At 41.0% G+C, this 25,044-nt stretch overlaps 1 protein-coding gene across 1 annotated transcript; it reads left to right on the top strand.

Moving 5' to 3' along the window:
• Positions 1–7,144: 7,144 nt before the first annotated feature.
• TLR5 (toll-like receptor 5) lies at positions 7,145–13,124 on the top strand. Its single transcript, XM_010577687.1, has 2 exons — positions 7,145–7,191; positions 10,535–13,124. Exon 2 carries the CDS (start codon positions 10,542–10,544, stop codon positions 13,122–13,124), a length of 2,583 nt encoding a protein of 860 aa, XP_010575989.1. The 5' UTR covers positions 7,145–7,191; positions 10,535–10,541.
• Positions 13,125–25,044: the final 11,920 nt, after the last annotated feature.

Genomic DNA, 25,044 nt, shown 5'->3' with positions numbered 1-25,044 from the left:
GGACCGGGCCGGGCCGGGCCGGGCCGGGCCGGGCCGGCGGAGGTGAGCGCGGGTGGCGTGAGGCGAGCGCGGGTGGCGTGAGGCGGCTTTCTGTGGGATATATCTGCAGGTGAGCCCTAGGACTCTACTACCGTACTGCGAGTAAATGAAATCGCTAACTCGCCAACAGTCTTACACAGGAATTGTTCCAGAAAGCCTACTAGCTACTTTTCTACCTTTTTCACTTGTTACGTCTCCTTTACACAGCAGGTTCTACACTACAAAGTTATGTCAGCTATACTTGTGACTGTAATTTTCACGTTCTTCTCCTCCACCAACAAGTTAAGAGCTAACTCAGATTTATTCTGATCTAAAGCCTATTTCAAAGAAATTCAGAAGCTGTCCTTTCAATGTCTCCATTCCAGGAAAGAGTGGAGCGGGTTTCTAACTTAAATGCTGGGCAGATTGGCTGTCTGTCTCTCTTTTGTACTATATTTATGGTCCTTTTGTCACTGGATGTTTGCAGCTTGTTATCTTTTGATTGCTTTTTTAAAACATATGTGCAAAAAACATATTTGCAAAAGCAGACGTCTCTTTCTTGCCAGTTCTGTTTGGCTCTACATATTTTGACACCAGTCTCCATACTCCTTTAATAGTTCCTTAATAAATAACGTGCCCAGATTGGGTCCCAGGAGTGCAGGTGTGGCAACCGTGCCATTTCCCTTCCAGCTAGCCATTTAGTCATCTTTGCTGACTTTAGCTACTGAACCATTACCCCTGTTTTGTGCCTGACCACTATTTCACAGGCATGACAGTGCTGATGAGCTTTATAAAAAGGTTAGCTTTGCAGGTAAGGCTGTACAGAGCTCTGCTTGTGACCCTAGGAGTTACAGTCTGAATGCTGCTTCTCCACTTATTGCTGCTTTCTCAGGAATTTCTGTTCCATCTGTGAAAGCTGGCCTCCTGTAAGTTAAAAACTCAGCTGTCATTCTTAAGAGTCGTTTCCTATTACCACTTTGATCTTTTCCAGGTGAGATTTTTAATCCTGGCTGCTTCTAATTATCCTGCAAGCACAAAAAAGGACATTTTATCCCTAGGCTAAATCCACTTTGTGAAAAACACAGTCCAAAATGATAGCTAAGAGGGAAGGGAAACCAACAGTAAGGACACGCTACTTCCCTGGGGTGGCTTCTAGTCTAGACCAGGCAGTTATCACATGACAGTTTTCAAAGAAAAAGTCAACATGGATTCAGGGTGTGAGGCAAGAATACCTGAGTGGTGACTATTGACCGCCCACGGGTTGTTTGTGCAGCTTTGAACAAGCATCTCTGCTGGGAAACAACTGTAGCACCAAGTAAAAAAAAAAAAAAAACCAGGAACCTTCACTGTCCTCACTGAAGCCTCAAGAAGTTCATTTCCTTAGGACCTAGAAGAGCATAAGAAACCTTGTTGGTCCTCTTCTCAAGCCTAGCTGAGGCTCTCTCTGCCTTCATCATCCCCTGTCAGACACAGGGGCAGAGAAGCCTGTGCTGCTGGGGGCTGGCAGATGGACCAGTGTTCGGTGCTGGGGCGCTCCACTGGAACAACCAGCCCAGCTGGCTGGTAGATACAGCAGTCTATTAGCACTCAGCCATGCTGGCAGGACAAAGCTGAGCTGTAAGATACAACAAAACACACGTACAGCTTGTTGGCAGTTAGGGCTGAAATGGTCTCTCACAGTTTAGCAGTGTGAGCAAACTGCTTGTGGCACATGGCAGGGAAAAGAGCAGGCTGGCTCTGCTCTGGAGGGAGACACTCAAAACAGTGCTAGCAGCTAAAAATCAACTGCGCTGGGGCCAGGGGCAGGAGTCTGGGGCTACAGCACCCTCCCTGTGCCTATCCAGTTTACTCCTGTCCCCCTGAGAAATAGCCCAGAGCATGTTTTAGTCTATACTTCCAAGTTTATTTTCGCAGCCTTCTGGAGACTGCTTTCTTTTAAAGAACTGTTATAATAATAATAATAGAGGAATCGCACTATCTTTGTGTGTCCACATCTCGTCATATAATCTGAGGGGATATAAAAACAAATAAATAAATACAAATAAATCTAGATGATGAACAGGAACACTAGATCATTACATCCCATAGGTAGCTTCTGATTACACAAAGCAGTGGCTGTTTTATATAGTCCTTCTGCTCTGTCAGGTCAGTAAATGCCTTATTGTCTTAGGTTTTCCCCATCATTGATAGGAACTGTCACAATACTCACCTGCCTTATAAAATGCTTCCTGATTTTAAGTTGGAAAATGATGTATTTGAGTTAAGCACCCTAGCATCTTAAGGGAGAGGCTGAGGGGGTGGGAAGGGGCACATTCATTAATTATCTAATAAATGAAATTGCTTCTTTTTTAGATAGTAATTGGCTAGAGGGGCCCCATGAAGAAAAGCGTGTTTACACTGCACAGCTTTTTATGAGCACAAGCGCATATATTATGATGGCTTAGAGCCTAGGCAAAAGCTTGGAGCTTTATTTTTGTTTCAGTAAGTAGATTTGATCTAATCAGATAACAGCAGCAATACAAATTTTCACAATAGCAGTTGGCCTTTATCTGGCCAGTCTAAGAACAAAGGCTTACTGTTTGTGATATACCTTTCAAGGTCTTTTTTATGGCCTAGATAAATATTGCAAACAAACTCCTTGTCAGTAGGCTTTCTGTTCCATTAAAAGGGTGCTCTTTGAAGGTGTTTGGGTTTATTTCTGAGAAATTTTACCACGTGCCAAATACAAACAGTCCTTCATAATCAGTGTGTATCACCAGCCTCTGGGAAAGATGCACGTAATTGTTGCCAGGAGTGAAGAAAAGATTAATGATATTACGGTATTAGATGAGGATATTTTACTTGTTCTGCACTTTCTCCAAGAAGTAGGAATGAGTCTCAATTCCCTACAGAATTGTGACATGTGAATATATAGGGAAGACTGAACAGGGAGACTTTCATTTGGATGGCAGGAAGGGACCCAAGAATTGAAGAATGAGATTGAGACACTCTATCAAAATAGACTGAGTCTATTCAGGTGAATTTCAGCAGCTTTTGGGCAGCCAAGTCCCCAAAATCTCATCCAAAATGCCCTTCCTTCAGTCATAAACCCACATGGCACCACCATTTCTGCTGCTGCTCCCAGTACGTGTAAGCCATTGCACAGGAGCACCCCAGGGTGAGGAGCCTTGCACAGTGATGGCAGAGGCTGTAGACATCAATATGAAGAACATGTCCCCAAGCAGGCCTCCTCGGGGGAGCCTGCATGGAGCACTTCTAGCAGAGCTGCAACTCTGGGTCTAGTGCAGGGCATCCTAGACGCCATGGACATTTTATTTCAAACTTTAGCCAAGGAAAGGAGAGGTCTTTGATATTATGACCCAGTTAGACCATTAAAGGAAGTGGAAGACCTGAATAGTTAGCCTTCCTCAGTCTGAGAAGCTTCAGTCTGGGTCTCACTCAAGGAGACTGCTTTAACCACGAGGCTATAAGCACGTAACTATGTTAGGCAACAGTACCTTTTATCTCTCCTGCAGAAGCTTGGCAGTGCAAACAAGAATGCAAGAGCTGTGAGGATTTTTGGCCAAGCAGGGGTTGGAAAATAAACTCCTTGAATTATTTTGGAATAGAACATTGCTTGCTTGATTTTGGTTGTTTAGTCCAAAATGCTAGTTTAGCTAAAATCCATAACCAGCCTTCATCTTTAGAGTCCAGTGTTGAGTACAGAATTAGCAACTGATGTCACTGTCCTCTACTTCCCTTTGTCAGTACATGCCTCCAGCATAATTTTGCATCCAATCAGTATTCCCCTTGTTTTGCAGAATTGGAGAACTATAGTTAACTCCTCAGTTCTTTTAGCATCTCCTTCTACTTTGAGGTACCAGTTTCCAAAGTTACAGCCTCAACAGCTTTGACCCATTCTCAGAAAACTTGAACGTCATAGGTAACCAGCCCAGCTGTTCTAGATAGAGGAAGTCTCATCCCCATTACATGTAAACAATAGACGAGTTTCCATTGTTTGCAGTGGGGTTTGCTTGTTATTCTCCTTTTTTTTTTTTTTTCCAAGTCTGCTTCATTCTGTTTGGGTATTTCCACAGAAGGGTCAATGCAATCCAAGTAAGACAGGAGCTGCGCTAGCCATGTACCAGGAATAGGGCACATAATTGTGTGTGGGCTGCGTTAGGTTTGTGCATGCTTTCTAGTCTTCATTCTGAGACATTGATCAGGGGTTACTTTTCAGACTGGGCAGCTAACAGCCAAAATTCCCCAGGCAGATAACTTAAGTCTTACCTTTACATCCAGACTAAATAGCAATGTGGAAAGAGGACAGATGTGGTAGGTCATACTAACGTAGGAGTTAAACCCCCTTTATATGCTGGTGCACTTGATCCATGCCGCAGCCGAAGTATAGTGAAAAGAGAAAGGGACTGAAGAAGAAAAGATGGGAGATAGGAACTGAGATCATTCATTGACCTATCAAGACTCAGGTCAGGAGTAGAGTCTCACAGAGGCTCCTGCAGCACTTCTGGGTTGGCTCAGCCATCCCACACTGCTAAACTGTGAGAGACCATTTCAGCCCTAACTGCCAACAAGGTGTATGTGTGTTTCTTTGTATGTTACAGCTCAGCTTTGTGCTGTCAGCATGGCTGAGTGGTAATAGACTGTTGTATCTACCACAACCCCTTTCCTGGAGCTGTTTCAAGCACCTTATATGCCACATAGCCAAAGATCAGTTATAGATGTACAAAGATCATGTATTTAAACTTTAATGCTATCAGAACATGAACATTTTCCTAAGATTTATTCTCAAAAGTAAACTGGGTTTGAAAGAGGAGGGAGGAGAGAAGAAAGGATTTCTTTCAACTTTGTTGGGATTCTTGTTCCAGAACTTGCAGACTGAATCAAGAGCCCTTTGAAATCCTAGAGTCCTCCTAGCTGAGATTATCTATACTGAGTCAGGCTTAACCTGAAACTAAGCAAAAATGTCCCCACTTACCCAAAGGTTCCAAACTCCTCCTGTTCATTGTTTCCCTTTCCCAGTGGCTCTCTCATGCCTATGTTCTTTGTACCTGCAGTTGATTTCTTTATTGATACTGTTTGTGAGTGCTGCACTTTGCCACCTTCTGGCAGAAAGATCTGGGGTTAACTAACTCTCCTAGGAATTAGTTAATCCCTTGTCCCAAAAGGATTTAACAACTGACTGTTGTTTCTGGTCTGGGAAAGACATCCTGCGACCTTTGTCAGTAATGTTGGATGCCGTGTAGAGGCACAGTATACCAGAACAATTTCATAATAAAAGCATAATTACTTCAAGCAGAATTCAGAAGCTGTATGTTATACAGGAACCCCAACTCATTATATCACAACTGTAAACATGTCCATCCCTATCAGGCAGGACAGCTGCTCTGGTGAATGTAAGAGAGGGACAGAAGCTGGCAAGAATGTATTTATGTTAGTATCTAAAAATCAGAAGCAAAACATTTGAAATTGTATGATTTTCTACACAGAAACATCTATTGCTGATTAGATTCTTTCAAATCTTAGAATTTGCCAGAAAGCAGAAGTGTGGCACCAGTCTGTCTAGAAACTTATTCATAAACACTGCTGCAAACTCAGTGTAGTTTAGGTTAGATTAATATAAAACAGTCTCTGTTCAGTTAGCTGGACTCTGGACATATAGAAGTTGGCTTAAATATATTTTCAAAACATTAACAAGAAAAGTTGTATGTTACTGATGAAAGTATGCATATCAAATTTTAAGTTAAATCACTGTAATTTTATACACAAGCCCATCTCACTATTGAAAAATATAGTAAGGGACAATTAAGATGGTCGTTGTCTCTTCAGTGCCTCAAGTTTTTGGGTATAGAGGGGAGAAAAGACAACTATCTTCTACGCATTGATTTTACAGGCAAGAAATACACCCTGAAGTTGTTTAATCCTGTCTTTCTTTCTTCCCTTTCTCTGGGGAGCTTTTGTGCTACCTGTGACGACCAGTGCTGTTTCACAGAAAGACATCAGGGTAACAGCAGCACTCATGCAGGCTCCAAGTGAGCTCTCACATCTTGCTGTCCAAACAGCAACACCCTTAGCTATGGAGCCAAAGGGAAAAAAAGCCTTCCAACTTGACAGTAGGATTAATGTTTATCCCTTAATCCTTAATCCTAAAGCAGGCTTGTGGCAATTAAAGATGAGATTCTCACACACTCACCAGAAGATACTGCTACCTTTATTTTATATATAGATATATATATACACCCTACTCATCTGTGATTCAGTGACCTACAGAAGACAGCCTGGATGTTTTTGTGAAAATTAGCATGAGCAAAAAATTTACTTTTTTTTTTGGTGCAGGTAATGAAAAATTTACCAGTTTTACCTGTATTTACCTTTTTATCCACCAACCACATCCCGAACACCTAAATGACCGGTATTCTTGGTCACCGGACTTCATCTTTGTGGAATTATTTCAAGGAGTCTGTGCTTGTGGTAGGTGCACAATTCCTCTGGCTGACTGAGTCGTCATCTAGGAAGAATCTCCTTAGGAGGATATCATGGTCACTGCAACAGGTTATTGAAAAGATTTTGAAACTCTTTAAATCTTATTGATGATTATACCAGACTGGTCTTCTCTAGAGTCCACCCAGATAGCCAGCGCCTCTGCTGCCTGGCTCCCCAAAACCTATGGCTGACAATTGAGAACCATTTAGGCCCGCTGCTCATTTTCATAAGCACATATGGTACATGTCTGTTCACTTCCACTGGCGTGTGCTGGTTCACATTTGACCTAGGGTTATGTGGCGGAAGCACGGGAGGCTGCTGAAGAGAGTAAGCATGCTACTGAGTACTGCATAAAACCACTCCTGAGACCAAAATTTTCCTTTCAGATCACTCTTTTAAAAAGCAAGCAAATACTCTCGACCATCAGCAAGGACAAAAATAGGGTATGTAATCTGTTCTTTATTTATGTGGACTCCAGTGCATTTTTGTTGCGGGTGTGGAAGGGGGAATGGCAAGTGCTTTCTAATTCTCCATGGGAGAGTTGTTACTCTAACTTCTTTCCTGGCTTGTGTACATCAAAAAGGAGACAGTCTTCGTCCTCCTCTTCAGCTATACTTCAGGCCCTGCTTACTATCCTAAGGTGTACACAGCTGTGCTGAGATGGACAGGCACTACTGCAACATCCACTCTCAAGTACTGCCAGTTCCCTTCCTTTCTTGCTCTGCTAGTGAAGGTTTCTAGGTATAGTAACCAAGTTAACAAAACTGAGTTTAAAAAAATTTAAAACGGTGTAGGTTAGTTCCAGATGACTGAAAGCATCTGCATCAGCCTTCCCTGATCCAGACACACACTTCCTGAGGAGGCTGAGACCAGAGCTAGAGTATTTGCATTCTGTATGCACTTGCTTGCTGCCTTTAGATCTAGGTAGAATATCCACCCTGCGTTGTAAAAGTTCTTTCCATTGCTCAGAAACATACCCTGCTTTGGACTTTCCATCCCAAAAGCATTTGCTGCATTTTTCCTCACCCTCCTACTGTTCCCCTTCCCTTTACTGCTTACCCCTTCTGACAGCAAGGTAGTAGAAGGAGACAAAATCTCACATGCTGTGCTCTGGTTCTCTGAATTTCATTGCTCCGGTTTTCAATAACAAATGAACCATTTACACATCCCTTCATCTCCATGTCCATGCACAGGCATGTAACTGAATGGAATGACCATAATTCTGTGGGAAGAATATTCTTCCCAAAAGGTTTTAGGTGCTAATGTACAATGGTGAAGGGTTGTATAAAATGCTATATGGAGGGATTCTGTTAAATTAAAAACCTTTGCTGTCCTCATGACAGCAGTAAGAGGCATTACTTACTGCCAGCATCCTCCTCCTGCTCATGGAGGGCCAAGATTCAGGGGAAAAGGTAGTAACTTATGCAGAAAAAAACTGAGGGAGCAAAGAGTTTACAAATGAAATCCTCCTTGTCACCAAACCAGAGCAGAGGTGAAGTGTAACAACTGTTAAGAGATTGTTAGAGACTTCTTTAACTTACAAGAATGTGGAAAAGCAGGTAAATGTAAAAGCAAAGTTGGCTAGAAATATTTCATCATTTTCTTATTTTCTAATAATAAAAATAAAACTATGTTTTTAAATTTAAAAACAATGTTTTCTAATTCTTCCACTCTAAACATTTTGAGCTTTTTCTTGTGGTAAGGTGATACACTCCTCTATTAAATTTTGACTTCCAAAGTACTTTCTGTTTGTCACTTCTTTTGGTGATGCTGTGATTTTGCCCAAGCTTTAAAAAGCAGCCATAGCATTTGGGCAAATACAAGGAATGGAAATGTAAACATCTGAAACATAAATGTAATTTAAAACTATTTGTGCTAAACATCTTATAGTGTGGTGTCAACAAGAACCATTGTAACAGTTAACAAATAATAAAAGGGAAACTTGGTGTTTTGTTTTCATGGTTCAAGCAAAGTAAAAAGTAAACAAGGTCTTGAATGAACTGCTGTATGTTTAGTTGTGTCTTTTTTAATAACCTACAACATTTTGTAGTCATAAAGACAAACATAGTATAGCTTACTGTTTATAATATCCCCTTTTAACAGTGCATGCTAGGTCAAAAAAAGAGGGTAGAAATTACAATTATTTTCTAGTACTAGGAATTATTCCCCATAGTTGCAGTTAAAATATCTTAACAGAATTTTGATACTCACTGCCTGCAATTTGCTTTTCTTTGCAGCACATCCTAAATTTTTTAGTGAGGCAAAATGTGAATGAAATTTGAATGCCAGGAATTCAGAATTCAGCACTCTATCCTATATTCATAGTCTCTTTTACTTTCAAGTAATCAGATCTTGTCCCAAACCCATGACATTGTCTGAAAAAATGACAAGACTAGTATTTTAAGTTGCAAGGTATGTGTGTTTCCCACTTGGTGTTTGAGCCTCTAGGGTGGAAATCTGCAGACTCACCCTAGTAGTCACAGTTGTTACAAGTTAAGGTTTTAGTATAATCAGATGACTTTGAGAATGTCACCAAAAACATTAGGTACAGTGAGACTGCATCAGTTAGGAGATTCAATGGTACCATAACACCCTTGTACTTTCTATTTAGCAGATTGTCTCTAAAAAATGGCTAGCTCTTTCACTTGGTATTTGCAATGGGACTATCATAGTGGTTTCTACTGACATACTTTTTCATTTCCCAGAAATCACTTTGTATGATGGCAACAAGCATAAGATGATTTTAGTTCAAGTGTAATATCCTGCATAGAATTTTGTACTTGTGCTTTAAAGCAGCAGTGTGCTTAAATCATAATAATTATTAGCGGGGTTTACCTTTTTTTAATTACTGGCTCAAAGTCCAACTTTCTTCCTCTCTGAAGTAGATGTACTTTGCAGACATTAGACGGCCACTGGGGGTTTGGTTCCACAAGGATTTACACTTACCAATTTTTAAGCAGATTGTGCTGGAGGTCACAAAAATTCTTCCATTGGGTTGTCATTTCATTTCAATAAATGCTTTTTTAAAAGCAGAGGCAGACGGTTGCAATCTTAGAAGGTTTGTTTAAACTACAGTACACTAACAACCACTTTAGGGCTAATAATTTGCTCTGTTCCTTACCATGCTCAATAAAAAAAGACCTTCCTTGTTTTGAAGAGGTTTTTGTCTCAGATAAAGAGAGAGGCAGGCAGACAGATGGCATAACACAAGGAAAATCCAGCACTGGAATAAATTAATAAATAGATTCATCAGTGAGCTGCATGAATTATGTTATGCACCTTTTTATATAACTTCGGAATTTACAGTTCAGGAAATGTAGTTTTTCGTAAAATGTGAAATCTTGCAGCACAGTTTCAGGCTACTGTGTTTTTTCTTTTCCTTCACTATTAGCCTTGTTCCTGCCTATACTTTCAGAACTATTTTACAACCCTTTCAAGAACAATTTCGGATTGCAGGGTTAATCTGAGGCTCAAGGAGCTCCAGAAGAGGTCCCCCTTTTAAAAATTCATGGCTGTTAAGCACTTCTGTGTGACAGCAACCTGAATTCCAAATAGTGTCATTGCCCTCACAAGGAGGGCGCTCAGGGGAAGAGCAGCATTGGCCTGCTCTGTTGAGATCACTGGATGACTGCACTTTACTTTAGTAATCCAAACTATTTAAACCTCTTTGGATAACTGATTACGGAATTAAGCTAATACACCAACATTACCAGTTCCATGACACAAATTAAATAGCTAGGCCAAGATTTTCACACTTACTTAGTGGGGTTTTGGTGCTGCCCTTAAGGTACATAAAGGAGGGTTACCTTTCCGGTCATAGGAGGTGCTCGCATCTCTTTGGGACCCATCTTCTGACCAGCCAGCCTATCAGATGATGCCTGTTAGACTTCAGAGAAAGGATAAATCCCAAATCACTAGTAATTTTTAGTGTGACATTAGTCTTTTATTATACAACTGTTAAAAATGTGCTCTACAACTTACTGCATAGATAGCCAACTGCAGAATTAATGCTTACTATTTTCACTTTTTCACATAGGTTCGTGATGTTACATCAACAGCTAGTACTCGCCTTTGGAATATCACTAGCTAGTGATATATGTGCATTTAGAAGCTGTTATTCAGAAGCCCAAGTATCCCTATATTATTCCTGCAACCTCACAGATATTCCACTTGTGCCAAAGGATACAGTGAAGCTTTTGCTAACTTTCAACTACATCAGACAAGTGACTGCAACTTCATTTCCACTGCTGAAACGCTTATTGCTGTTGGAAATCGGAATGCAGTATGTCTATCCTGTTACCATAGGAAAAGGAGCTTTCAGGAACCTGCCAAACCTTCGTGTCTTAGACCTGGGATTCAATAGGATTCTTCAACTAGATCTTGATGCTTTTGTGGGCTTGCCAAGTCTGACTGTACTCCGTCTGTTTCACAACGACCTTGAAGATTCCATCCTGGAAGAACGTTACTTTCAAGATTTGAGCTCGTTAGAAGAATTGGATCTTTCAGGGAACCAAATCACAAAACTTCAGCCTCATCCCTTATTTTATAATCTAACAGTCTTGAAAACTGTGAACCTGAAGTTCAACAAAATATCCAACTTGTGTGAAAGCAATCTTACCAGCTTCCGAGGAAAACACTTTTTATTTTTTAGCCTCAGTTCTAATAATTTGTACAAGACAGATGAAATGGCCTGGGCCAAATGCCCAAATCCTTTCAGAAATATTACGTTTAACTTACTAGACCTTGGTGAAAATGGCTGGAGCACAAAGAAAGTCCAATATTTCTGTACAGCCATTAAAGGGACTCAAATTGGTTCTTTAATATTTAGGTCTCATACAATGGGTTCAGGATTTGGCTTTAATAACTTAAGAAATCCAGATAATGATATGTTTGCAGGACTAGCAAGAAGTGGTCTTCGTTTGCTTGATATTTCAAGTGGTCACATTTTCTCTCTCAATTCTTTAACCTTTCGAGGCCTTGGTGATCTCGAATTGCTGAACCTTTTCAAAAACAAGATAAATCAAATCCAAAGGCAAGCATTTTTTGGCTTGGGAAACCTAAAAACTCTCAATCTTTCAAGTAATCTTTTAGGTGAGTTGTACGATTATACTTTTGAGGGTCTACATAGTGTAATGTATATTGATTTACAGCAAAATCATATTGGGATGATTGGTGGAAAATCATTCAGTAACTTAGTAAGTCTGAAAGTAATTGATCTCCGAGACAATGCCATTAAAAGACTCCCTTCCTTTCCACATCTGACCTCTGCCTTTTTAGGTGACAATAAGCTAATGTCTGTAGTTGGCACAGCAATAGCAGCAACACACCTTGAATTAGAAAGAAATTGGTTGGCAAACCTGGGTGACCTGTATATTCTTTTCCAAGCACCAGATGTGCAGTATATCTTCTTAAAACAGAATCGCTTCTCTTACTGTGTGAAAAGTGATAATGTTATAGAAAACAGTCAGTTAATCTATATGGATCTAGGCGAAAATATGTTACAGCTTGTCTGGGAGAGAGATTTATGTTTGGATGTGTTCAGGGCACTGTCCAAACTTCAGGTTCTACATCTGAATAACAACTACCTTAGTGCTCTTCCACAGGAGATTTTTAGAGGTCTAACATCTCTAAAAAGACTTAATCTAGCTTCCAACCTATTGTCTCATCTTTCTCCTGGCCTTTTTCCACAAAGCCTAACAAACCTAAACTTGTCTGGAAACCAGCTTTTTTCACCTGAGCCTGAAGTCTTTATGACTTTGAGTATTCTGGATATAACACATAATAAGTATGTTTGTGATTGTACTTTAAAGAGCCTACTAGCGTGGCTAAATGAAACCAATGTCACTGTAGCTGGCTCACAATCTGACAGGTACTGTGTATACCCACCTGCATTTGAAGGGGTACCACTGTCATCTCTGACATATGATGGCTGCATTGAAGATGAACTCCAGCAGACACTCAGGTTCTCAGTATTCATCTTCACCTCCGTCACTCTTCTAATATTTCTGATGGCAGTCATCATTTTTACTCGCTGTCGGGGGATTTGTTTTGTCTGGTATAAAACGATCACAAAAAAAATGATAGACAGCCATCCACAAGTGGCAGATAAAAGCAAATACAAATATGACGCGTATTTGTGCTACTGCAAAAATGACTTTGAATGGGTCCAGAATTCTTTGCTAAAGCACCTGGATTCACAGTATTTTGATAAAAACAGATTTACCTTGTGCTTTGAGGAAAGAGATTTCTTGCCTGGGGAAGAACATATCAACAATATTCGTGATGCCATTTGGAACAGCAGGAAAACAATCTGCATTGTGACCAGGCAGTTTCTCAAAGATGGGTGGTGTGTGGAAGCCTTTAATTTTGCCCAGAGCAGGTACTTCTGTGATCTGAAAGATGTCCTAATTATGGTAGTGGTTGGGTCACTTTCTCAATATCAACTGAGGAAATACAAACCAATTCGAAACTTTTTACAAAGGAGTCGATATTTGCAGTGGCCTGAAGATTATCAAGATGTAGACTGGTTTTTACATAATCTTTCTTGCCAAATTCTGAAAGAAAAAAAAGTGCGAAGGAAAGCCAGTGGTATAGAGCTGCAGACTGTAGCAACACTCTCGCACTGATAGTGTATCAGTTGCTTGTCTCTTACCTCTCTAATCATTTTACTGCTGTTTGTTCAGGTATGTGTCCTCAGGGGGTTGTTCAGGATCATTTTAATAAAAGTCTGACTCAGTGTTCACTGTTACAGAACCTGCACCTATTATTTTGATGGTGACATAGTCCTTGAGCATACTATTCATCTCGGTTTATACATTTATTCAACAAAAGCTTACCAAAATAATTTCAGTATGGCCTCAGTGAGTTTTTCACTGTAGTGAGGAAGCAGGAATAGGACGTTTTATAAGCTGTCTTGACCTTAGCTGCAAACAAATAATACCATCTTAACTATTTTGATAGAGATTAAAAAGTACACATCTGAATGCCATTGTTTGAATGTAGATGTGTCTGTGGCTAATCTAATTTACTCTCAGTGCACCAGTATACAGGATTTCTATTGATAAAATTACTCCAGCAAAATATTACTTCCTTCTCAATTAGTGTAGTCATTCAGGAACAGAAAAGGGCTAAACCTTGGAAAATTTTCCAGGCAGCATGGGGGAGCAGATTAAAAAAGGGATTGACTGTGCTGATGAAGCCCTGGGTGTCGCTGTTGGCTCAGGTAACGGCTAGGGCTGCCTGAACTCCTCCTGCCTCCCATCCACTGCACCTGCTGGCATCAGGGGCAAAATGCTGCTGCAGAGGGAGGTCTGAAAAAGGACCAGAAGCCCTGGCTTCCCAGAGCCCCCGTGGGCTGTCAGAAAAACCACCACCTGCATTTCAACTCTCTGCATTTCTTACATTTCTCTGAAAATGTCTAACCTTTTTCCTTTTTTTTCCCCAGCCAGTCCAAATATTTATAGGCATACTTTAAAGTCAGAGGTTATACCAGGGATTATTTCACATAAAAACCACTGACAGATAGCCAAAGCAGGAATGAATCTGTACAATGAAGATCATGTGCAGATCTAGGCTGTTAGCCTATGGATCTGTACGTGGTGTAAGAGATGGGAATTTTAAAAGCATACGTAAGAAATTGTATTTGAATGAATGTCAAAAATCATTTTTGGTCAAGTGTTAATTGAGACCCCTCTTCAGTTAGGACCTTAGTGTATACTTACAAGACACTGCTATCATTTCAGATACTTAAAACTTACTTCTGCTAACCTATGTACGCAGGAATGACAAGCAGATGCAGAGATTACTGAGATGGCTTTAACCAAGGCTTCTCCATTTTGTTTGAAATGCTTCTGTCTATTTCATGCTTATGCCACTGGTGAGAGGTGGCTACATAAAACTTGCATTTACTTCAGTCTTTGGAAAGGTCTGACTTTTTACATAAAGGTTTCAATAAAACCTTTGGATGAAATTTCATTGTCTGCCTCCGTGCTTATATACCATTTTGGAAACTTAAAAAGATCAAACCTACGTCAGGAGCAGCTGGGAAAACTTCTTTCTACCACTGAGGCAGCTTAGAAACATAGAAGTAGCCCAGCCCCCATCTGCCCCTTGCAAAAACTATTGCAAGGGGTCAACAAAAGGCAGTAAAAGGATTTTTGGAGAACATGCTACTGAACCATTCCTGATTGTGGAGTGGTTTACAGGCATATGAATAACTGTGGTGTCAAATTTTAAAGAGATTCAAAATAACTTTCTTTTTTACTCACTGTGAAACCGCTCCAAGCCTGAGACTGTCAGAACAAATGCAGTTGGTACAGTCTGTCCTATACAATGAAAAATTGACTTCAAATAGATCATAGGACCCTGATCACCACCTCTGTAGAGTCACCTATTCTTAAATGACAAAGCCTGGGGAATTGTTGAGAAAGGGCTTGTGCAGACTCCTCTGCTCAGCAGGAACCACAAAAGCATCCTGTACAAAAATGGAGAATGACTATGCTTGATGAATTAAGGCCATAAATTGAGCCTCAACCTCATAACTATTGATCAGATTCCCTTCAGGCTCGCTGGGAACATTACTGCTCTATTAGAATTTTATGGCTCCTCAGTTAAGGATACTCTCTCATCAGTTTTACTCACCTTCCTCAGTGAAAGACATTAACTTGTTGGAGAGTGTCCAGAATAGGGTGTGAAGTGTGGCACTGGCTCTAAAGCAAGCTATTAAGACGGAAGCTGGTGAATTTATTTGCAGTAGCAGCACAGGGAATATTCAGAGGACGGTGACTCAGTGCCACATGGTATCAGCTCAGATATTTAATAGTAAAAGCCTTCCCCCACCATTGCAACATATATTACAAACATTAACTGGTCAAGCAGGCAGTGTTGTTCAACAGCAGCAGTTAGCCAGCCTGTCAGAGTCCAAAGATTGCATGGGCTCCTATTCAAAATCAAGGCACTCGGGACCAGAACCCAGATTCTACAAACATACTGCTGTGGAGGGTAACAGAAGCCAACAATGACATGCCCACATATTATTTCACATTTTACATGATTATTATTTCACATCCAGTGAAATCAGGCTTCTCCTCCCCCTCCCATCTGACATGCACACTAGTCTCAGCAAAGTGTTGTCCAATTATATTTGCTAATCCCTCCTCAGAGAGACTGTTCAACCTGCTGGTAGATCTATCACCTTGTTAATTTACAGTTAGTATCCATCACTGCTCCCACCCCAATAGCTATACTACCTGTGTGGAGAACACTAGAATAGATAAGACTACAGAGAGTTCAATCTCTTGAGTGGGACACTCCTACATATGTTGCTCAGAATCACTCTGCCTTTCATTTTCTTGTGTCACATCATTAACTCAGTTCATTTGCTGACTTCTGGGTCTTTTTCAGCATGACAGATCTCCTGCTTCTCACTGCCAGAGACCATCTGGGTTTCAGATTATTGGATCCCACCTTCTCAATTTCATGCGGTGCTGATTATTTTACAATGGCTTTACCATGTTCTTTTCTTGCTGGAACTGTGAATAGCAGCAGTCCAGTTAAATCACAAACCAAGGCCCATACCTGGCAAAATACTTACAGACAAAGAGCAATACACAACTGAGTGGCAGGAGTGAGTGGTGAAGACGCTCCAAATAGAGCAGAAGCAGCACATGCAAATCTCTGGGAAAGCAGAAACTTAGGAAGGGTACACATGGTGGTCTAAGCATCCTGCCATCGGAGGGGACTTGGGTTCCATGAGAAGTGGAAACTTGAAGCGAGCAAAGACAGACAAGAAACAAGATACATCTTTAGGGTCTGACTCTACAAACATGACCAAACATAAATGCCCTAGTACAGTACGCAGATTTAACTTAAAATAGGACTAGCACTAGCAAATATTTGCAAGGTTTCTTTGCACTATACAGTACTACCAACAGCAAGTATGCAGTTCTGTAAAATAAGGCTTCCCAAATTAGAAGACTGGTGTAAAAAAACCCCAAAAGATTAGAAAAAAAATTATAAATGTCTGGTATTTGACCCTGTGAGACCACATTTTTGCACTTTCTCCATGATCACAAGAAGGTGGATATTCATGCAGTCCATGAATGCAAGAGCCAAGGCTTTAAGAAATAATCCAGATATTTCAGGACTTCTGCTTAAATGTGAAGTACGTCTAAATTAGTCAGGCTTGAATAAGGAAGAGCTTTAGGAAGATGGTGAAGAAAAGACAGGCTGGCCTTTCCAGCTTCCCAGCCCATTCTGGGCAGTGGTCTTAAATCACATATATCCTCTTTGATTCTTGCAAGATGTTTTAGTTGTTGCTGATAAATAGGATCAGCAAAACTACAGCCTTGACTGCAGTGAAATAACCTGAAGGAGAAGTGACAATATGAAGACTTCCCATACAGACAAATTTATATCAGTAGTCTTTACAAGGCCTCTTCTGGTGGTTATTACCTGGCTGCTTGTCAGAAAGTATCAAACACCTTTGGGATGCCAAACAGGTCATTCTGCTTTTGAGTACAAGCACTTTTTCATACATAGCTTTTAGTTACCTGTCTTCTGTTTTGTCCCTCACAAAGATAAGCTGAGCATCTTGGTCTTCAGACTTACTGTGCTGCTCCTGGCAGCCATGAAAGATTCCATACTTGGAACAGAACAGCAGGTGCTTCTCCACCATTATTTCCTTCAACTAAACAAAAGCTGCAAAAGCAAAGTTTAGAAGCTGAGATTTACCCAGAACGCCACTGTAAGCACTGACTTGAACGACAGAGAATGCTAGATGCCAAGCAGGTACCAGAAGTTTTAAATTCAGCCTTGTTAGTCAACCTTGCATCACATCTAGGCATTATTGTTGGGCCAATCCAACTCCTGCGTGATTTCTTCTTGCTGTTTGTCAGATTCACAGGAGGCTTCTCTTCCTTTCTAGCCTTAACTTTGCTTTCTGCATTGTGTATATACAGTGTAGTGGGTGCCAAAAGTAAGTCTACATTTCCTTTCCCAATATGCAAAAGTCAGTATAGAGGTATGAGATGAGTTATTTCATAGCGCAGAGACTATCTATTCATAGCAGACTCTTGTTTGTTTCAGACATGCGGTTTTCCTTCCTTTTAGATAGCCTATTGTTTGTCTTTTCCAATTGTATTAAAAATAAAATCTTTGAAAACTACAAGTAAGAGAGAAAAATGTATTTCTTCTGAAACTAACAATTCTCCAAACAGGAAGGTTAGCTTTTTCCTGTTTAGACATGATGTTCAAAGAAAGGAAGTGGGGATTTTCAGTGATGATAATAATAATTACATGGTATGTAAACATCAGTAGAGTATCAAAGGAGACTTCACTCTTTATTTAGTGCGTCCCAAATGCTACACTGCTGTTTAGAGTATCTTTATCTTTGCCAGTTCACCAGCTCTTGCAACAACAGATTTATGAGCAGTCATTGCACTAGGTCGATCACCTGTATGCAAGCTTTTACAGTAGAACAGCAGCATTATCAGGCTGCCTCAAGCCTGCATAGAGAGGAGTGGAGCAGAGAATCCTCGTACAAAACAACAGTTTGATGTGGCAGAGGGTTTTTTACGTCACGATTACACATACCAGGCTGTGTAACCTTTTCGTGTTGCCACCCAAAGCTAAGTACTTCAAGCCATGAAGCCTGTTGATGCTGTTCCTAAAAACTGAATTGGCAATGTAATTTCAGCATTGTGATTAGATGCAATATCAAAACATAGATATTTGGTACATGTGGTACCTTGCAATAGTGAAACTAGAAGTCCTTTATAAAGATAAGTGCATTTTATTATCTTCTTTTTAAAGATGGAGGAACTGAGGCAGAGAGAATGAAGTTACTTGCCTTTTTTCATGGGCTGCACGTGGAAGAGAACTAAGGTTTGACAAAGGGTAAGTTATTAGGTCTGTTTGCTCTGTTTTGTAGGAGTTTTACAACATGCATTTTTATTACCTTGGAAACTAAAGTCTTCTATTTATCTGCAGAACTACTTAAAAGTGTAGGGTCTCCACTTAATGTGCCACCAGTTTGCCTGTGTGGGGCAGAACTAGTTTTACAAGGAGGAGAAGGTAGCTGAAGATTCACTGAGAGTTGCCAACTTGAGCGCCAGTGATTTGGGGACAATCTGAGCCTATTAAGGATAGGAGCAAGAATTCACTGGGCATTTCAGTGGGAGCTGCTAACACTTTTCTGATATTTCAGCTAACACATAGGCTGGTATTTCTGATGGGGGCTTGCAAATTAAGAACAATAGGAAAAGCAGTGGAAGACATATGGCCTAGTCGAGGTGAAGATGCACTTGTGGGAATGCCAGCAATGGAGTAGGGACAATAGGGAGAAGACAAAGTATTTTTAAACACATGAACTCTCTTGTGAACTCTAAGATACTAAAATTTCATCAATGATCAGAAAAAAACTTTGGAATGAGCCATTTGGATATGTTGCTTCAAAGCAATGAAGCCTAAGAATTTAATGTGAATACGGAAAAAAAAAAAAAGGTGAGACAATTAATGGTAGGAAGAAGTACGAGAAATGAACAAACATATACCAACTATAACCTCCTTTTCCTGAAGATCTGATGTTCTGGAATTTACTCCCACAACTGCTCATCAGAAAGGGAAACCCCAGGCTCATGCACCCAGCCTTCCCTTTGGGATGGTGAGAAATGCCAGGGTGAATCACTTATTTTGTTCTAAGAGTGTTAGCACCTGCAGCTCTCCTGACATAAACATTCAACACTCCTGAAGAGCAGGCCTTGAATTTCTCACTCTTTTCCTAGGGAGAATAGCCTTCAAGCTGCAAAGTGAATGCATTCCAACTGCTCCTGTTGGAAGCATCTTGCAATTCTCAGCATCAGCTTCTTTAATTTCAAACTTTAACTGCTTTGTAACCTCCCTAGTTCCACATTGTCAAGCATCCCTGGACCATCTTTTATTGCAGATGGCTGTGCATTCACCCAGGAAAGGACCATCCTGTGCTGTAAGGACTGACAACAGCTGACACATATGCTGCATGGCAGGAATGTGTGTGTGATTAAATACAAGTTAGGAAAAATCTACAAACCATTTACCTAGGTATGTCTACCATACTCACTACCCAGATTTCTGAGAAAACTCACAGATTAATCACAGCCCTTCCTTATGTGTCTGAAGTCTGGACTGCACTTTTCCTGCCAGAGGCATAACTTTTTAAGATGTCAGCTCAGCCTTCAGCTGTAGCAGCCAGTGCTGCCCCTGACAGACCTCATGGCACAAGGGGAAATATAAGCTCATGTGGAACAAAGAGAAATCCAGAACACACAGCCCCTTTACAAAAATCCCTCAGTACTCTTCAGGGACACATCCAGCAAGAGGAAAATGTAGGCTGCAGGTTAATACAAAGCTAGTGGTATTTCACTCAGTTCTGTCTTTACAACTCTTTATCAGGAGTAATTTGGAATGTGACTTGATGGAGAACAGACTTGAGCTGGGAACAACAGAGCTTGGTTAGTTTAAATAATGAAGGAATTTCTCCTTTTTTGTTCCTAAAACTTGAGACATGCTTTAGAAAAGCCCATTCAGTCTTCTGCCACGTTTTCCATTTTTGTGCAATTCTCCTAGCCTAGGTTCTGGCTGAAGATGGGAACAAATCACTTCATGAAAGAAAAGACAGGTTGCAGAAGATCTGTAGTCTGATTTGAAAGAGCTGAAGAACCCAGAGAAGCAAAAGAACTACAAACAACAATGGCTGCAAGAAAATTATATCTGAAGGCAGCAGAATTTTCCAAAGTGTGGAACACACACAAAGAAGTGTGAAGAAAGAGGAGCTGCATTACTACAGAGGGCACTGCCTGTGCCAACTCACTATCTATTCATATTGCAGATGCAGGGACTAAATGAAAGGTAAAGAATAGTATGAGAGACCAATAACTTGAAATAAAGAAGACAAATTCAACTTTTAAAGAATCTTGTGCAAATCACCCTCTTCATGCCTCACTTCTTCATCTTTTTCATGAGAAAACTAGCAAAGCCCTCTATCCTAAGGGTGCTGTAATTGTAAATACATTAAAATTGAGAGACCTTTAAAGACCACGCTGATGGAGCAATGTAAAGACAGAAGACAGATAAGGGCTTAACTTTTTTTAACTTATTCCCCTCTTAAAAGAGGAATCCATAGGCTTGTCCTATGGCCACAGAAGTACACTGGCACTTGTCTTCACACCCAGAAGAACTTTTACTGAGGACAGACGTTATTTCAGTTTTTTGCTAAAACTGGAAAATCTTTCCTATTTAGTATGACTTCTGAAAAGAAAATAATGTAGTTCACTAGAAAGTGGGAACTCACTCCCCCTGGGTGTTCTTCCTTTCGAGTATTTGCTCATACTTCTGTGGTCATTTTTGCTAACAGTGTCCTTTTCATCAGTGTTCTTCTCTGAAGAGACTCATTCATAATATTCTCATTTGGGTATACACACATTTGCCCCCTTGACACTTCAGAAATCTGCAGTTCCATTCATACCCCAGCACACACATCAGAAGGCTGTTTAAAAAGCCCCAGGAAGTTTGCTCAGACGTGCTATTTTAGGAGACTTGGACTGGGTCTTGGAATTTTACAATATTTACAGGATTTGGCACCATGACTATTTCCACACCAGGACATGCGTGCCGTCAGAACGCGTACCGTACACCTCATGAGAGAGGAATAAGCTACCTGCAAGCTAAGAGATAAAGAGGAAGGCCTATAAAATGCTTGAGTGTAGCTGTAGTAAATAATTTGGGGAAGACCGATCCAGTTGGCCAACAGCCTGAACCTGAAGAGAGAGGCAGGCCAGGCTGCAGCTGGCCAACCGCAATGCACACGCTGGGGACCCATCCGCTGCTCCACTACCTGTACTGTGCCCTGCGAGGAGGAAGGGCCAGCATATACCGAAAATGTTAGCCTGTCCGAGGATGGGTTATAACATAATTTGATGTTAGCTGAAGGGACAGAACTAAACTATCTTATTCGTGTTACAGCACTATAAAGCACCTAGCTACAAAGCCTGACACTTCCTCTGCACAACTCCACTACGTCAGCATACTTGTTATGCTCCTAAAATTGTCAGAAGATAAAAGGGCTGCCTAGTCATACAAAGCCTGACAAAGAAGAACAAATAAGATGCTGCCGTTTTCTACACAGCTCCAACATACCTGCTGGCAGCTGCCAAAGGCACCAGAGAGGCACCTTTTTAGCTGAGGTGCCCAGGGACAGTCCATCCTGCTGATACTGTGGTGGCTGCCAGACTTAAGAAGCTACTTAAATCAAAATTTTAAACAACAGAATGAGGAGGTGGCAGTGGCCACTCTACCAGCTTTATCCTTCTCATTCAACAGGCAACCTGGGACACCTGCTCAGACACCACCGACTTCAGGGAGCAGCACCAGGGACACTACTCTTAGTAAACAATTTCTGCCCCTCAGTTACTCTCCACCAGCTTCTTGCAGGGTCCAAGGTTTAGGAAGGATCCCATGACTCACCTCAGGTTTGCATGTACTCAGTATTTGCAGGCCATTAGGAAAGAAGCCTGGCACTATAACTTAGGGATCTATCAGGAATATCTGCAGAAAAATATTTTACAAAGTAGGTAGCTGCAAGTAACTGCTATGGCTGGGCTGTTCTGCCTTCTCAATTTTCAGAGAAAGGTGGTGTTTCTCCTATGTCTGTTCTCCTATGGGAGAAGGCTGTTTATCAAGAACTGGCCCATACTTCACATACACGAGACACAGCAATGGGTGATGAAATCCACCAAACAGACCTACATCTTGCAGAAGCACAACAGCAGCTCTTCTCAGCAAAGCCTCACCCTTCCTTCTGCCATGCTGTAGATTCTGCAGCTTCTCAGATGACCTCAGAATACAGTTTTTAACTTAATAACTTACTGGTCTCTGACCTCAGCTTTACCCCTTTGAAGGAAGAAGCTTAGCAGGAGACACTCTGGAGGGATATAGTTTGTACTTCACATATAGAAGCAGCAGCAGCTTTTCTTTCAGTGACCCTTTGGTAGCCCTTACACTCAGGTTGGAGATCTCCCCGTATCCTGTTGACTGTATTTCACTGGCATGACAAAGCAGCACATCCTGCCTGAACCTATGAACCTTTGGCCAGACCCTCATCTTTAGAGCTCCAGGATACATGCATTAATAATGCCTCATGAGCTATCACCATGTGCTTGATGCCTTAGTCACCGAAATTTAGCTTTGCAAAATACCATTCTGTTCTCCTGGGACGTGTATCTGAAGCCAGAATCTTCACTGAAAGCTGCTATGCCACCAAAACACCAGCCACAGCAAAACCAGCAGAGATTTTAGACAGAAGCTGTTGGATTTATTCTGACTTCCTGCAAAGACTAGAGATGTATCAAGCCTCAGTTCTCAAAGTAGCATCTGGGATCAATGCAAACCTGTGTTACACGTGGCTCAAGGTGCGAGACTCAGACTTGCCTCCCACAGACATCCAGCCAGCTGCATAGATTTTTGACAGACTGATAACTGTTTATGCAGTAATAAATATTTTCATACTCCATCTATTTATACTTTCATGTCACTTCAGAATTTTATTTTTTTTTTAAATCAAAGACACCAAGAAGGCTATATAATTCTGTGTGTTACTTCACAGTTTGATAGAGCAAACATGACCTAGGAGGGTAAGAGTCTGAGAAGTGAGATGTGATTGCTTTTGCAGGAAGGTTAATTAAATAAAATTCCTCAAGATCTAATCCCTCCTGCCTAGCTCCCACTTGCCTTTTGTGACTGCTCTGCATGTTTCAATCTACCCACTGAAAACTTGCTGAAGGGGATAATAGTTGCAGCCCACCTGCCCTGTACCCACTGACTTTGAGGAGGATGGGAAAAACATCTTTGAACACTTTTTTCTTCAGTACTAATACACTTACTAGAAATAAACCTAATCACTAAGATGGTGACTGATTAATGTGTGTTTTGGCTTTGATGAGTCATCTGAGATGAGAGCCTCAGAAATATCTAGATGGCTGTAAGCTGGATGAACTGGGGAGAAGTCTTACACAATTATGTTGTGGTAAAAGGAGAACCAGGGACCACAAGGCAGAAGAAAACAAAAGGGCTTGAAAATCAGAGAAAACTAGAGAAAAACAAAAAATGCAGAGAAAAACAAATGGGCTTTTTACATTTTAAGCAATCTAAGATCTGACCCAGTTTTATCAATAGAAAGATACCCAGGGAGTTCCATAAATCTTTTAGTTTAAAAAGAGGCATTTTTACTACATCTTGAGTAGATTAATCCCACAGCAAGAAATATAATCTTTGTTTTCCAAAACCTTAGCCCTTCTTCAGAAATTTTTAAAACAGTATAAGAACTCGATGGAGAGAATCAGATGATCTCAGCCCTGGACCAGCTTCTGATTTACAGCATCCAAAATGATCAAGATTATTCTCCTGCAGCTGTGGCCTTTGTGGCAAGTGACGTTCAGTCAAAACAGGAATTCACTTAGTAATAGAAGCTTATCAATATGTATTTTAAATAATTCCCATTTTTTTATGCCTCCAGGAACTTCTTCAAAAGGTGCCTTAGCAAATAGGTACTTCTGTTTCATCAGTAAATCAGAGCATCAAGCACAGAGGAAAATCAGCTACCCAGGAACTGCTCTCAGCAGGAGTCATGAGCAACATCTGCCCGGGTACATTACCTTCTCTATTAGCCTTCTGAAATTAGATTTGACTTTGGGAGAAGGAGTGTGCAGGTACCCTTGTCAGCTCCAGAGGCATGAGACAGGAATGGCACTTTAATGACCCACTTAAAAGTAATGAAACAGCCATTTATCCTAATTGGAGGAACACTAATTATACCAGAAAGTGGCGCACTCTTAGATGGCAGAGTGCAAATGCTATCTAATCAAACTTAATGAATAGGTAAAGTATCCCGACAGAGCATCTGTGCATCACTTGCACATTCCTGCAAACAGAAAAATTAGCCTGTAGGGAACTGATCTGAAAATGGAGGTTTTAAAATGGAAGGTTAATTATGGTAGTTGAATACATGTGCTTTATCTAAAACCAAGTTCACATCATAAGCCTCAGGGGACGTTTTCCTTTTGAAAGAAATGAAGGTAGTTGAAGGGAGGCTGGAACATGGGGGAACACCAAGAGTGTGGAGGGCCTGTGGTGTTACTGGGAACATGTGAGGGACTGCCAGTGTTCATTTATGGGATAGAAGGAGGAGGTTCAAGACAGCCTTTAAGTAAAGCCTTCAGTGATGCTCACCACTGCTGCTAAGCCACTGGGGTAAATCTTATGCTGAAATGCCTTTGTTTTCTCTCTAATTGGCTCCCAGGGAGCAGAAGAGAGAGGCCTTTGGCACTGCTGCTGGGAGGCAAAGGTCAATTCCAGTATCTTCCCAGCCAGACAGTCTGGAGTGCAACAGAAGCAAAGTGTATGGCCCTGGGCTGGCAAGAAGCACCTCACATCCTTTAGCCTCAGTCCTTAAGGACAACAACGGGCTGCACATGCCAGGCTCTGAATGAGATCCCATTTGCTCTGCATTAGCCAGGA

The sequence above is a fragment of the Haliaeetus leucocephalus genome, unplaced genomic scaffold (genome assembly GCF_000737465.1).
Source record: "Haliaeetus leucocephalus isolate CR32 unplaced genomic scaffold, Haliaeetus_leucocephalus-4.0 Scaffold577, whole genome shotgun sequence".
NCBI classification, from domain to species: domain Eukaryota; kingdom Metazoa; phylum Chordata; class Aves; order Accipitriformes; family Accipitridae; genus Haliaeetus; species Haliaeetus leucocephalus.
Note: the sequence above shows the minus strand (reverse complement) of the source record. Positions and strands in the feature narration are given on the sequence as shown.

What these genes read in the sequence shown, in the direction of transcription:
- TLR5 (XM_010577687.1), top strand. Translation starts at nt 10,542, where the DNA reads ATGTTACATCAACAGCTAGTACTCGCCTTTGGAATATCACTAGCTAGT.